This window comes from Neopelma chrysocephalum, unplaced genomic scaffold, assembly GCF_003984885.1.
Source record: "Neopelma chrysocephalum unplaced genomic scaffold, ASM398488v2 Primary Assembly neopelma1_44, whole genome shotgun sequence".
Classification (NCBI taxonomy): Eukaryota; Metazoa; Chordata; class Aves; order Passeriformes; family Pipridae; genus Neopelma; species Neopelma chrysocephalum.
This window is the reverse complement of record NW_020897703.1, coordinates 20,047,348-20,060,343: the sequence shown is the minus strand read 5'-3', so window position 1 is coordinate 20,060,343 and position 12,996 is coordinate 20,047,348. Positions and strand designations below refer to the sequence as shown.

At 48.5% G+C, this 12,996-nt stretch overlaps 1 protein-coding gene across 1 annotated transcript in view; it reads left to right on the top strand.

The window, feature by feature from the left end:
- Positions 1-12,149: 12,149 nt before the first annotated feature.
- Positions 12,150-12,996, top strand: part of IGFBP2 (insulin like growth factor binding protein 2) — a 59,810-nt gene continuing 58,963 nt past the window's right edge. The window contains exons 1-2 of the mRNA XM_027677904.1: positions 12,150-12,178; positions 12,508-12,661. Coding sequence (XP_027533705.1) covers positions 12,150-12,178; positions 12,508-12,661 — 183 coding nt within the window. The remainder of the gene's footprint in view (positions 12,179-12,507; positions 12,662-12,996) is intronic.

Genomic DNA, 12,996 nt, shown 5'->3' with positions numbered 1-12,996 from the left:
AGGACATTTCTTCAGAGAAGGAAGCATACCTACAAGAGAAAGTTTCATTGCAGGAAATACTGCTCACCAAAATGCTGAGTTAGGCATATTTGAAGAGATAACTTTGTCTTGCAAATCTAACTTGTGTGGTTTTTGCTGTGGTTTAGACTGAGGGAGATGAGTGAGGTCAATAAACATTGTGAGTGGGGTGGCCTTCATCAGGTTGACTTCCCTACAGTCAGCCACTTGCTTCTCTTCAAACGAGGAAGGAGGGTGAAATAAGTAACAAAAAAACCAAGAAAACCAGCTCATAAAACTATCTGGTTTTAGCTCTTGGCTTTGTCAACTGACTGAAGCACAATCCACAAAGTAGCTCTTTGGTTGGTTGGGATATTTACTACACATATTAAAGCTATGGGCGATCTCTGTTGGGAAGGGGGTCCCTTGAGAGTGGCCCAGGGTCTTTTGGATTGGCTTCCCAGTGGGATGAAGCCATGGTGAAGAGTCAGAGGTACTCTAAATGTGACTCATTTCACTGATATATGAGTTGGTTGTCCACCTCCCTGTCCCAGTCTTGGAAGAGAGGTGATAACAAGAACTGTGAAGCCCAAGCCTTCCACTGGGATCCTGAATGAGAAGCGTGGACTGATACACCTGCATCTTGCTGTGAGAAAGGCAGCATCACTTGGCTTTCTGTCACAGGGTTTTCAGGTATTATTTGGACACTGTCCTTACTTGGAGGACTTTACCAGCTAGGAACAGAGCTGATTTACAGTCTGATATTTTTAAGAAATAACCATGTGCCTATAGCATAGAGGTGCTTGTGTGGAAGATCGTAGAATAGGGGCCGATACTTGGAACTGCTGTAAAGCATTGCTGGGGGAGCTGGTTTGCATGCAGAAGGATTTGACCTTGACCTTTCTCCTGCAGTTCAAGCCAACATCCTCTACCCCTAAGCCTGAAAAATATTCCTCCCCCTTGTTTTAAAAATACATTTGTTATGTCTAATGTTGCTGGCCAGAGCAATGGCACAGACATTTACCCGCAGAGCTATGTGGGTCAGGGGTGGGAGGTGATGTGACATGTGAGTGGCTTTAGCTTGGCTCACTGAAGTCCTCAGTGCAATTACAACAGTAGAACTGTTCTCTTATGGGAACAGTTTATTGTCATCCCAGGGGGTGGTGGCTTTTTTGTTCCAGTGGGAAGTACAGCCCTGCTACTCTTCCTGGGCTCACACTCAGCTGTGGCAGCCACAAGCTCGCTATGACATCCATGCTGCCACTTCCACAGAGGGTTTGAAGGCAGATACACAAAGCTCTGACCTGCTCACGTTCAAAGGACCTGCCAAAGGGCTCAGGCTCTGGGTATCTCAGAGCAGTGTCTCTGACCATCCACAGCATGTGAGCCAAGTCTTGGATCTTGGCTGCATAGCTCCAGGCCTTACATGGAGCATGTGTTGGTGTGTGAGTAATGTGGCTAGCAGAAGAGTCCCATTTCAGGGATAAGCTCAGGTAGAGTAGTCATGTCCCCTGTGATCCCTTGAGTTAGGTACAGAGCAGGGCATGGACAGAAGCAGTGATGGAACACGTTTGTCTGCTCCAAGCCCAGAGGTAACAGCCAGACTGCATGGTCCCCAGCCAGAGCACCAAAGCACCCAGGCCCAGCTCCAGTGGTTCTCCTAGGGATCACACACACAACTTCCTCTGCCCCAGCTGCTGGGGAGAATGGAGGCCACTGCCATGCTGCCAGGTGCCTGTGTGAGTCACAGAGCACACGTCCCCCCCGCTCTCACCCCCAAGTCAGTCTAGACACAGGGAAGTCCAGCTGCCTGCAAACAACCCGTCCCATCAGCTTCCTGGCCAAGCAGCGGTCTCCTGGCTGGCTTGGGTAATTTGGAAGGACTCCAGTGGAGGATTTGGCAGACTTATCTCTCACAATTCTTCCCAGTTCAGATCAACGTGGTGAACTGGTTTACCAAGCACTTCATAGTGTTCGCTGTGCTTTTGCCCTTCTTCGAGTAATGACTGTGTTTATGGGCAAAATGTAAATGTGCATGAGGTGATACCCCTTGCCCTTATGTGAGAGGTTACTGTCATGCTGGGGTGGGAGGACCTATTTGTTTTTGCAGGAGAAAAGCAGGTCTAGAGGGCAACACAGTGATTTTACAAGCAGCACTGTTTGTATAGGAAGCCGCATGGTTGAGTCCCACCTCTGCCACACCAGGGTGGATTTTCTAGAGAATTCCCAGAAGTGGAGGATCTTCAAGATGTCCTAAGAAAGACTCTACCTGCCTAGGAAGATGCATGCAATATCATGGTGGCATGTGGATCATGCTGAGCTTGCTGTCAAACCTTTCCAGGTGCTTATCACTGCCCTTGATTTTTTTGATGTGAATAGTTTGTGTAGAGAAGCTGATGTTTTCCCAGGGACCATGACTTAAACCTCCTGGCAGCTCATGTACAGGCTGCTGGCGGTGTGGGTATACAGGAATCCTGGCTGGCTTCCATGCAGCTACCTGCCCTGCCCTGTCCCTTGAAATTAGGAGATACAGAAGCTATCTCCTAGGAGATCTTTTGTGTTTATGCTCTGCTGGGTCAGACTGGCCTACAACAGCCATCGGGCTGGGGTTGTTTATGCATCAGCTAAATGGCTGGAGGGGTTTGAAAGGTGGACATCTCCTTATAACCAGCTGTGGCCCCATCGCCTCTCCATGGAGCAAGGTAATCCTGCTTGGACAGAAGGATGGCAGTATATTCCTGACATCCTCTTCTAGGCACATTAATGCAGCACCACAAAGCAGTGTTAATGTCCTTCAGGGAGACAGATGCACAAATCTTAAGAACCTGAGCTAGAAAAACCTTGTTTTATCGAGACATTGGGCAATTCAAAGAGGCACAAGTGGCCAGAGTTATGTCTCCCTGTGATGTTTCCTTTTCTTTTTTTTTTAACTCACCCTCCTTCACTTTCTGTATCCACTGCAGTTTCTAGCCCTGTGTTCAGCTTTTCCCTGCCCACTCCCCTTGCATTCCCAGTGCATGCAGCCCTGCAGAAATGCAGCACTGGACTGTAAAGAGCTGACTTTTACCGAGGAGCTGGGCTCACCAAGCTCCTGGTATCCGGTAGAGGGCAAGCGAGCTAAAACAGCAATCCTGTCCCTGCAATCCCTCCTACACTGCACACACCTCAGGGAAGATTTTTTGGGATTGTTCTGGGCTCTCTGCAGACAAGATCACATTATCCAACCTCTTTTTTCCCCTTTTCACCTGGCTGCATCTTGCCATTTCTCCTGGCCAGCAACGTCATATTTTATTATTTTCTAAATTAGTGTCCTGATTGGTACAGGCATGATCTTACATTCAAAACTTTTAGCTATTTTTCAGTCTGACTAGATACAGGAAGGTTTTTTTTGTTTGGTTTGGGTTTTTTTTTGGTTTTGTTTGTTTGTTTGTTTTTTAATGTTTTTTTTTGTTTCCTCTGCTTATTTCCTACGGTTTTGGAAGACATCTTCCTCTTTTTTGGTCCACTTTGGAGCACAGGCCCTGGGATCTTGAAAGCTGATTCCCTGGAAGAGCTGCTGTTTCCCCAGCCTGCCTGCTATAAGCAAGGAGCAGTTCTGCCCAAGCTGTGCACAAACATTACTCAAATAGTGCCTGCTGCTCTTTACAGCTATAGTACATCCATACGTTCAAGCTATAACCTGTTACTGTTCCAGCTGGCAGCTATACAGTCCCATTTTCTGCAAGACAGAATCTTCCTAATCAAGTCCCCTTCCTTCTGGGACTGTGCACTGTTCACCCTTACACCTGGCTGAGGTTTAAGATTTAATCAGATAATTAAAAAAATTTAAAAAGCAAGTTTGAAGTGAAGCAGATATTTCTACCCTCTTTTTTGGGGGATGCTCTCTCTTTGTTCTCAGGACAAATTAATGTGTGTGCATCACCAAAGTGAATTAAAGTGTGGTTCAACTCTCAAAAGACGCTGCAGAAAACCAGCACCACTTGCTGTGCATTTGCTTCCTGTAAAATGTCAGCACTGGGCTGTACTTGCTGAAAGCTGGGAGAGTTAAAAATGCTGAGGGAAATCATGTACTCATTTCCCCTTGAATGCCTGGAGAGTGCAGGCTCCTTGTTCTCTTAGCCTCCTCTGGAAAATCCCAGCAATGAAGATAAGTAGGCTTTACTTCAGCTCACAGCTGTTCTGGAAGGTAAAAAAAGTAACTAGTTTATTGCCTTTGATAAGGGTGCGTTTGCTCTTGCCTGCTCTCCATTCCCCCCTTCAGCCACACCAGCAGTGCCCAACAGGACAGAGTGACAGGAGAAAGAGGTGGATGCTGGAGAAGGACGGATCCAGCATGGAGCAAGAAAGCGGATTAGCAGGGTCTGGTTGGGTGGATATCCCAAAAGCCAGAGTGTTGCACAGGATTTGGGTAGGTAGGTTTGGACCCTCTGTTTTAGAGCTGTTAGGTGAGGGAGGAGAACCTGTGCTTGCAGAAGACTCGTTAGAGAACAGCTCACTCTGGTGGGGTAGGTTTCATCTGGAGTCTGAAAGAGACAATAAACAGCATGTCCCACAATGACATTTTTATAGAGCTGCTTTTCAGAGTGGGGCTGCACTTAAAATCCAAATTTAGTTTATTTGAGTGGGAGCATCCTCAGCTTTAATGTCTGCTTGCTTTCAAAGCAACATGATAGAGCTTGGCTCATGCAGCTCTTCTGTCCAGGCAAATCTGTGATCTGGATCCCTCCTGCTGTCCCTGGCCTTCCATTGGGTTATGCTGATGCTCATGCTTTGAGATCTTAGATGTAATGATTTTGTGAAGGATTAATTAGCAAGCTGTGCTCTGCAACAGAGATGACTTCATTTTAAGGTTTAAGCATCTTTGCACATCAGGCCAGTAAAATATTCTTGGAAATAGACACAGAGCTATAAACCTAAAATCATGCTCTACTGCTGAGTGAGATACCAGAATCTTTAATAAAAGGTCTGGTTAATTACTAGCATGTGATGGCAAGTGATGACGAGAGGCTGCGGGCTGTGTTTGTTCAACCTGGAGAAGAGAGGGCAAGAGCTAATTGCTGTATTTGACTTTCCAAAGGCAGGGTTCAGAGAGGATGGAGCAGGTCTCTTCTGAGAGAGGCACCACAAAAGGACAAGAAGCAACAGGGACAAGTTGCTATGAGGGAAGTTCTGTTTAGCCCAGAGAGGCTCCATCCCTGGAGATATTCAAAACCGGATCAGAACAGACCCTGAGCAACATTTTCCAACTCTGAAAGGGAGCTCTGGAGATCTCTAGCTGAACCCTCTGCTTTGCACAGCATCTCTTTGCTTGAGGTGAGGGGCTCCAGGAGGTATTGGTTTGTGGGGTCAGCAGGGGATCTTTTCTTTGGGTGAAAGGAATATACAGCCTTGGGCAGTGGTGCCTCATCCTTCTTACTTTTGTCATGCCTTTTCTTCGGCAGGGTGTCCATGTTAGCACGGAAGACAAGAGCCTGTTAGTCCAACTCCTTCCCTGTCACAGTGAGGGTCCAAAGAAGCAAGCCAGAAACCAGCAGTGATGCTTGGACAGAAGGTCGCAGAAGGGATCTTGCTTGTGGGCTACATGTCACTGCTTGTGTACACAGGCTGGTACATATAAACATACTGAAGAAATGGAAAGACTTGCTGCTGTAGGAGTGTCCTGCAAGGGGAAACCCACCTGCCAGGGTGCCTGGCTATCTCAGAAGGGCTACACCAGTGCAGGAGGTCTCACTGTATTGCCTTGGAGTGAGATCATCCAAATCACCCCCTCCCACGCATGTCTTGGCGAGTCATGTACTTTAAAGCATATGATTAAACATTGTGAGTTGAGGCCCTGTGATTTTCTGTTGGCTCCTTGGTTAAGGACCGTTATTGGTTGAACGGCCCTGATGCTTGTCAGAAATGTTCCTCTGTAGCTGAGAGCAGGAAAGGACACTTCTATACAGAGTTGGTTCCTCAGTCCTTCTCCCGTGCTGTTGCTGAGAAGGGAGGCAGAAGGGCAGAGTTGGTGTTGCCTCAAAGTGGCCTACAAGGGGTCTCTGCCTTTGCTACTTAGCAGGGTCAGAGGTGGGACAGAGCTTATCTGAGGCCAGGGGAGCTGTAGGATGAGGACCTGTTTCTGCAAGATGCTCTGTCCCCTCAGATCTTGGCTCCATCTCCCTCTGCCTTGGCTGCATCTCCAGAAATGAGTCAGACCCAAGAGGGGTGCAGATACAAGGCCAGGGAAATGGTACTGGAAAAATTCTTGTTTTAGGAGTTGGTAGGGGGTCAAAGGGAGCACAGCCCTGCGTGCTCCCTTGTCCTGGACTATGTCCTGTTCTTAAACAGCCAGGAGATTGTGAGAGTCTGGAGTTTCCTTTGTGCTAGAGGTAAATGTACCTTCAAATACTTCTCTTGCCCTAGGAGAGCTCTGTGCTCTGAGTTAAGATCTCAATGGCCTGTCTTGCCCCAGCCAAAACAAGACTGTTCCCTGTATTTCTTCCAGCACTTGTTTTATATTGTCCCATGAGACAAATAAAGTTACCTCCCTGGGGAGGCTTTGACATAGACAGCTAGAGACCAGCAGTTGGATTTTTTTCATAGTATGTAGTCACACCACACTTTCCTTTTCTTCATCCTGTTCCATCCAAGCACTTTCCGTGGACTCGTGTAAGCAATCCCTGCTCCCCCTGGGGCTGCAGCCCCTTTCCACTCCATTCCTGCATGCAATGTTGTTACTCAAAGCAGTATCCCAGCATGGTGCCTTGAAAAGAACTGTTTTCTCTCCTGAGTAGGTTCTCCAAAGCTGTTATTACTTTTCCAACAGCAAATACAAAGCAAGTGTAAATGTTGGCTGATGCTGCTAACAAAATTCTTAAACATCTATGTGTGCTTTGAAATGCTTTCATCCCGCTGCCTTGCTCAAAGGGTACCAGGCACTGAGGGAATGCCTGTCAATGTAAATGTCAAAGGGATCTTTGGGTTCTCATATCTGTTAGGGGAATCCTGCCCAGTTGCTATTCCAGAGGCTGGGAGGCTGTCCCAGCCCTCTCCAAGAAGCTGGACCCACTAGCACCTGGACTCACTGAAACAAAGGGATTTTAAATCTAATTTTTATCTGGGGACCTAAACCCCCACAGAAACCAAGGAGCATATTGGAAGACTCAGTAGGTGTATGCAATGTGGTGGCTCTTATGCCACCATGAATTTGTGGGAGCACTCCTACCACTGAAGGGAAATCATGGTTGAGTGGCCTGGAGATGGAAGGTCTCTCAGCTTGGGCTGTTAGCCACCAAATATGGACAGTATTAATCCCCATTCCCTATAGGTTAGGGCTGGAATTTTGTGATGTCTGTAAAGCTGCTGAGGTTTTAGGATCTTTGCAAACAAACCACCTTCTGCTGATATCCTGAGGACTGCCACTGGGAAACAGTAATAAAGAAGCTGTGGATACTACCAGGTCCTTAAGCCACCCAAGGCCCACTTCAAACAGAGATTTGTTTAAAGTAGGAATTTCTCTGCAAAGATGCGCTGCTACCTTGGTCTGAGATAAAGGCTCTCCATTCCCCTCCCTCAGCTACATCTCCTACATCTCCTTGCCAGGTCCTCTTTCGATAGAAATTAACTCTAGTACCTGCTGAAATCAAGGACAGTCTTCACACAAATTCTCTCTGCTCTTGTTTTATCATCCCTATAACTGAGTCACTGTGCCTGACCAGCCCAAGTCAATATTGAACTCTTTTTCCATCATCTCCTCCTGGTCAGCTGCTTGGTTTCAAACTGCTTTGTACACCTAAGACTAATGAAGGCATCTTCGAGGGATGCTTCGGAATGAGTGAGGAGTTTGACTACTGGGGTGTCCAAATCCACAAGCCTCTGCTAGGTATGGCAACTGCAGACCAGATAAACTCGTGACATCTGTCTCCCCAGCCCCTGCCCCCCCCCCTCCACCGCTGGAAGGCAGCAGTGCCTGGGAGATGGGCAAATATATGGAGCACCTGGCCCCTGAGCCTGAGAACCACCACTGCTTTATGCCTTCCAGCTAATGGGTGGTTTTAGCTCTGCTAATCTCTAATCAGTGCTGGAGAAACCTAAACAAACCAGCCTGAACCACTCCAAAGCATTCGTAATTACTGGATCAGGCTCATAGATAATGCATTTAGGGCTGCTCTAAAAACATCTCGGATAGGGTAAATGTAAATAAAGTGGCCTATAATTGACCCTTCTGCTGACATCTGAACTCTGGCTGGGCTGATGCACCTGGGGAAAACAATATGAGGATGGAGAGGGGTGCCTGGGGCATCAGGCAGGTTCAGACCTACCTCTGAGTGTGACCTGTGGAGCAGCAGAGCTAAGGGTGCAGATCAGAGCTGCAGGAGCTTGCAGAGTATCTGTGCTCCTTGCACAGGAGCCAACCAAGCTCCAGAGAACAAGAGATGATGGAAATGTGACACATGCTGATGAGTTTTGGGTGGGGGCAAGTACAAGAGGCTGAGGTGTAACCTCAGTGCAGGTAAGGTTTGCAGCGAACCTCTGGGCACCTAACCCTGAGACAGAAGAAGACATGATGCTGGCAACTCATTTCTGGGCCGTTCTTTTATTTCCTCAAAAGCTTTCTGTTTTCAGCATGATTGCCTTGACGAGCAGCTAGCACTTTGGGCAGGATGGAACAAGTGGGCCTTGCAGTGCCTCCCTCCTCCCTGCAGCGCTCTGCTCAGCTCACTCCCACCACGCCAATTGGGTGGGCAAAGCTACTGAACTGGGGTGTCTGAAGTCAGGTTAAGTTTCATGGGGCAAGGCAGCATGGGGCTGGAGCATCGGGGACCTACAGTCCTAAGGAGTATGCGGGGAGGGCTGGAGAACCAATTTCCTGGCATCCAATAGCCTGGATTTCAAGGCTATTTTGTTCCTTTTGGGGGGGAGTAGGGATTCCTCATTCAGAGGACAGGAATCAAGTCAGAGCTTCTTCTGCCCCTGATGCTGGCTCACCCTGGCCTTGGGCGTGTCCCCTGCCACCCCCTGGGAAGGGATGGGGGCAAGGGAGGGAAGACAACTTGTCATCCCACTCTGATGAGCTTCACTGTGAATCAATGGCAATATTCACAGGATCCAGCACCCTGACAAACCTTTTATTTATTCATGGAAAAAGTTTGCTGAATCTCCAGGAAGAAAGTAGGATGCTGGCCACCAAGTACATCAGTCCCAGCCTTCCTCCTTGCAGCCTCCCCTTCCTATCACCTGCCCCTCACCATGCCAGCTCTAGGACACGGGAGACTTCCTCCAGCACTCACCATAAAGCACTTTGTGTCAGTCTATCGAAAAGAAGGACTTTAAAAATAATAAGACTGTTTTAATCTTGACTCTTTCTTTTTTCTTTCTTTCTTTCTCTCCCCTCCCCCCTGTCCCCTATTACCCATGAAGCAAAAATAAGGGAAAGAAAAAGGCAGAAGGGCACTTTGTTTTCTCCCTCTACACACTCAGAGCTGTAAAATACTTCTTAATCATTGGGAGCAAGAGGATCTCCGTGCTGGGCCTCCACTTTTTGTTTGTGAGTTTATTTTTCCTAATTCATCCTTGACAAAGGACAGAGCCATAAAGGAATCAACCAGCACGTCTGTGGGAAAAAACTGCCCTGAAAAGGGTCGGAGGAATACTGTAGCATTTCCAAACAATTCCAAGAGCTAAAGCCTCTGTGAGATGCAGCTTCAGCTATAACTTGCCTTTCTAGGAACAAGCCTACATCTGTTTGGCAATGCCATATTTTGTAGGGTAAAATAAACCCTTGAGAACAAACAGGCCAGCTTATCCAGAGGGGTAAATGCCTGGGAACAGAGCTCACTTGTTAATCCTAAAACTGTCAGCAAAGACCCACTGGAGAAATTATAGCTGGCCACGGGCACTCAAGCTGTTTTCCCTCTGCCTCCCCGCCTCCCCCCATCCCCACAACAGCTGTAAAATCTTCTTTATTGTTCTGCTGGAGTTGGAGAGCAGCACAGAGAGGTCTCCCAGCTCAGGGCTGCAGCAGCAGTGGCAGGGGGAACATCTGATCCATTGTATCTGCACCGATGTTATTATTTCGATGGCTGACAAAGAAAATTATGGCGATAAAAGAAGGAGAACAGCCTGAGCACCTACTAAGGAGGCATATGAACAGGAAATCCTGGCTCGTTCCCACATCTGAGCTGCGTACGGTTTCTTTCCCTACAGGATCATTATGTTTAATGTCCTCCTGCAATTCAGGCAGCTGAGCCGACAGAGCCCCTTCCCTCCCCCTCCTCTCTACCGTCCTCTCATCAGATTTCGAGCCCTCCCTGTGGAAAAATGATTTGTGCACAAGCAGCCTACACAATGGTGCTTATAAAGAATTTGCCCCTGCCAGGAGTTATTAATGGCACCCCAGTAAATGCCCCCCAGCAAAATGGGCCACTGCAAGCATCAAGTGCGTGTTGAAAAATCGGGTTTAAATCGCCCCTTGGGGACTGACCTATTGGCCACCTAAAAAATGCAGGATTGGTTTGCTGTATAATTAAGTTCAGGCCATCTCTTGTGCTTACGCACGCAGAAACCCAGATGTCAGCTTGGTACGAGTCAAAGTGCTGGGCTGCTTTTAAAGCACCAGAAGACAGACCGCGAGGGCATAACATTTGTCACTGGAAGAAAATCTACTTTGAATACTTGGAATATTTAACTAACTGCAACAGATAATTAGCCAAACCCTCTTACGCCTCCAAATATAGATTCATTAGTCATATAAAAATATCTCATTGGAACCAAATGTGAGTCATTAGTGAAGTCAACAGCAGATCATAAAAAGGTACTGAGAGTCTCCTTCCCGCTATACCCGAGAAGTTGTGAGTGTGCAGTGAAAACAATTTGCTCCATTTTCTATTGAACATCTGCTGGCAAGTCTGTTTTAAAGGGAGGCTTTTGAGGGGCTGCTGGTGTGCAGGGCTGTGCATCCCATTTTTCCACTTTGAGATCTGTAGGAGTAAAGATTGCAAATTCCGTACTGGGCTTTTTTTTTTTTTAATTATTTATTTATTTATTTTAATTTTTTTGTCTTCTTGGAGACTTCCTTGAGTCACTCAGGCTAAAATTTGGGTTCTGTAACATAAAATAGATTTTTTGATGTGAAGGGGAATAAAAATTTCTTTGTTATTTGCTTGTAATTTCAAGGGAACATTTTTGTTGGCTTGGAGCAATGAGTGCCGCTGCCGCAGGGACCCCAAAACTAACTGGATTCTTTCCAAAGTGAAATGGGGATGGTTAAAATCAGTGCCAAGCTTAAGCAAGGTGCAGAAAAGCAATGTGTTTTAAAAAGTAAAGCAAGTGGGTAGCTCCTCTATGGCAATGTATCTGCAGCATGATGGGCAGCCAGAGAAAAGCACCATGCTTGATTAAACTCTTGTAAAACCCGAGTTATTGTTTGGAAAGACCCAGAGACTGGGATGGGACTGCATACTCGGTCCCAGGATGCATCACAGGGATTTCACAGAGCATGCTGAATGCTGCAGTCCATCATCACATCCTGCACTCATGGATGCCACAAACAAACATGTTGTTGTATAACTCCAAAGCCATGAGTAATCTTGTGCCGAAAGTTCTGTCGCACGAGGAGTCAACAGCTGCATTTTGCATTTTTCTTAATTTGAAAAAAAACCAAAACCAGAACAACAAAAAATTACAGCAGCAAATTTTAACTTTAATTGCCCCAAAGCTGACATTCCCGTGGCTGAGAGAACTCAGGCTGCTAAGCTCAGTGCCTGACTTTAACCATACACCCCACAAAGAGATTAACCAAGTTTTCCAGCTTCATTAGCATTCCCTTGGCTTTGTTGTTAGTATTTTTTAATTAGGGAAAAAAGTCATCTCTATGTAATATCCCTTGTACTTAAAATCCTCGGCGTAGCTGTGAGGGTCAGGCAGCAGGGAGAGAAGTGATAGGGTTTGAAATGGGTGTTTCACACCAAAACCCCGAAGCCTGAAGAGCTCTGTCTCTGTGCCTCTGGTTGTACTGCAGCTTTTGGGCATCCTCATGTGGCAGTGCCACAGGGGAGGTGCTGAGTTGGCCGCAGGAGGCTTTGATCACTGGGTGAAATGCCCTGTGGGCAGCCCTATGGACATGGAGCCCTGGATCTCCAAGGGGTCTTACCCAACCTCAGGGTCCTGCTCCCATGGAGCAGGCTCCTAGGCCCAACGTTTGGTGAGCGACTGGATGTCGGGACTGCCCCTGAGCCCAGGTTTTGGCCGCCATCCTTATGGTGGGACCTGGGCTGAAATGAGGCTGCTCATGCCAGGCCTGGCACTTCTGGGACAGCGGGGTGAGAGTGGGACCTTGCCTACCCTCCAGTTACCCTCTCATCTCTCTCTGGGGATGTGGATATCACCCAGTTCCTCCTCTCCCAGCACTGGGTGTTCCTGTGGGGCACGACCCCAGCCCCCTTGTGGAGTGGGGTTTCCATCCCCCCATGTACTAGATGTCTCTATGGGACATGTCTTGATTCCCTCTGTGCTTGGCCCCACTGTATTCAGGGAGGCAGACCCCAACACCATTGCGAGGCAGATCTACATCCCCCGTGGGGAGACCTTGTCTCCACTGCCGCAGGCCCTCGCCTCGTGTTGGTCAGACTCCCCATTTCCTCTTTGGGTCAACCCCAATCTCCTGTGCGGCAGCCCCCAGCCCACTGTGGGTCTGATCCCCTCTCCCCTCCAGGAGGGGCAGCCCCGACCCCCGCGGGGGAAGGGGGGCGGGCGCGGGGGCGGCTCTAGGACCCGGCGGCGCCGCGGCGCGCCCGGCCCCGCTCAGCCCCGCTCCGCGCCGAGCCGAGTCGAGAAGACCCGTGCCGAGCCGAGCGGAGCCGAGCCTAGCCGAGCCGAGTCGAGCCGAGCCGAGCCGTGCTGTGCCGTGCCGTGCTGTGCCGGGCCGTGCCGCCCGGTTCCGCTGCTCTCCGCCCCGCGCCGCCCCTCCGGGGGGCCGAGCGGCGCGTCCACCTGCCGGCCCCGCCACCCGTCAGTCCCGCC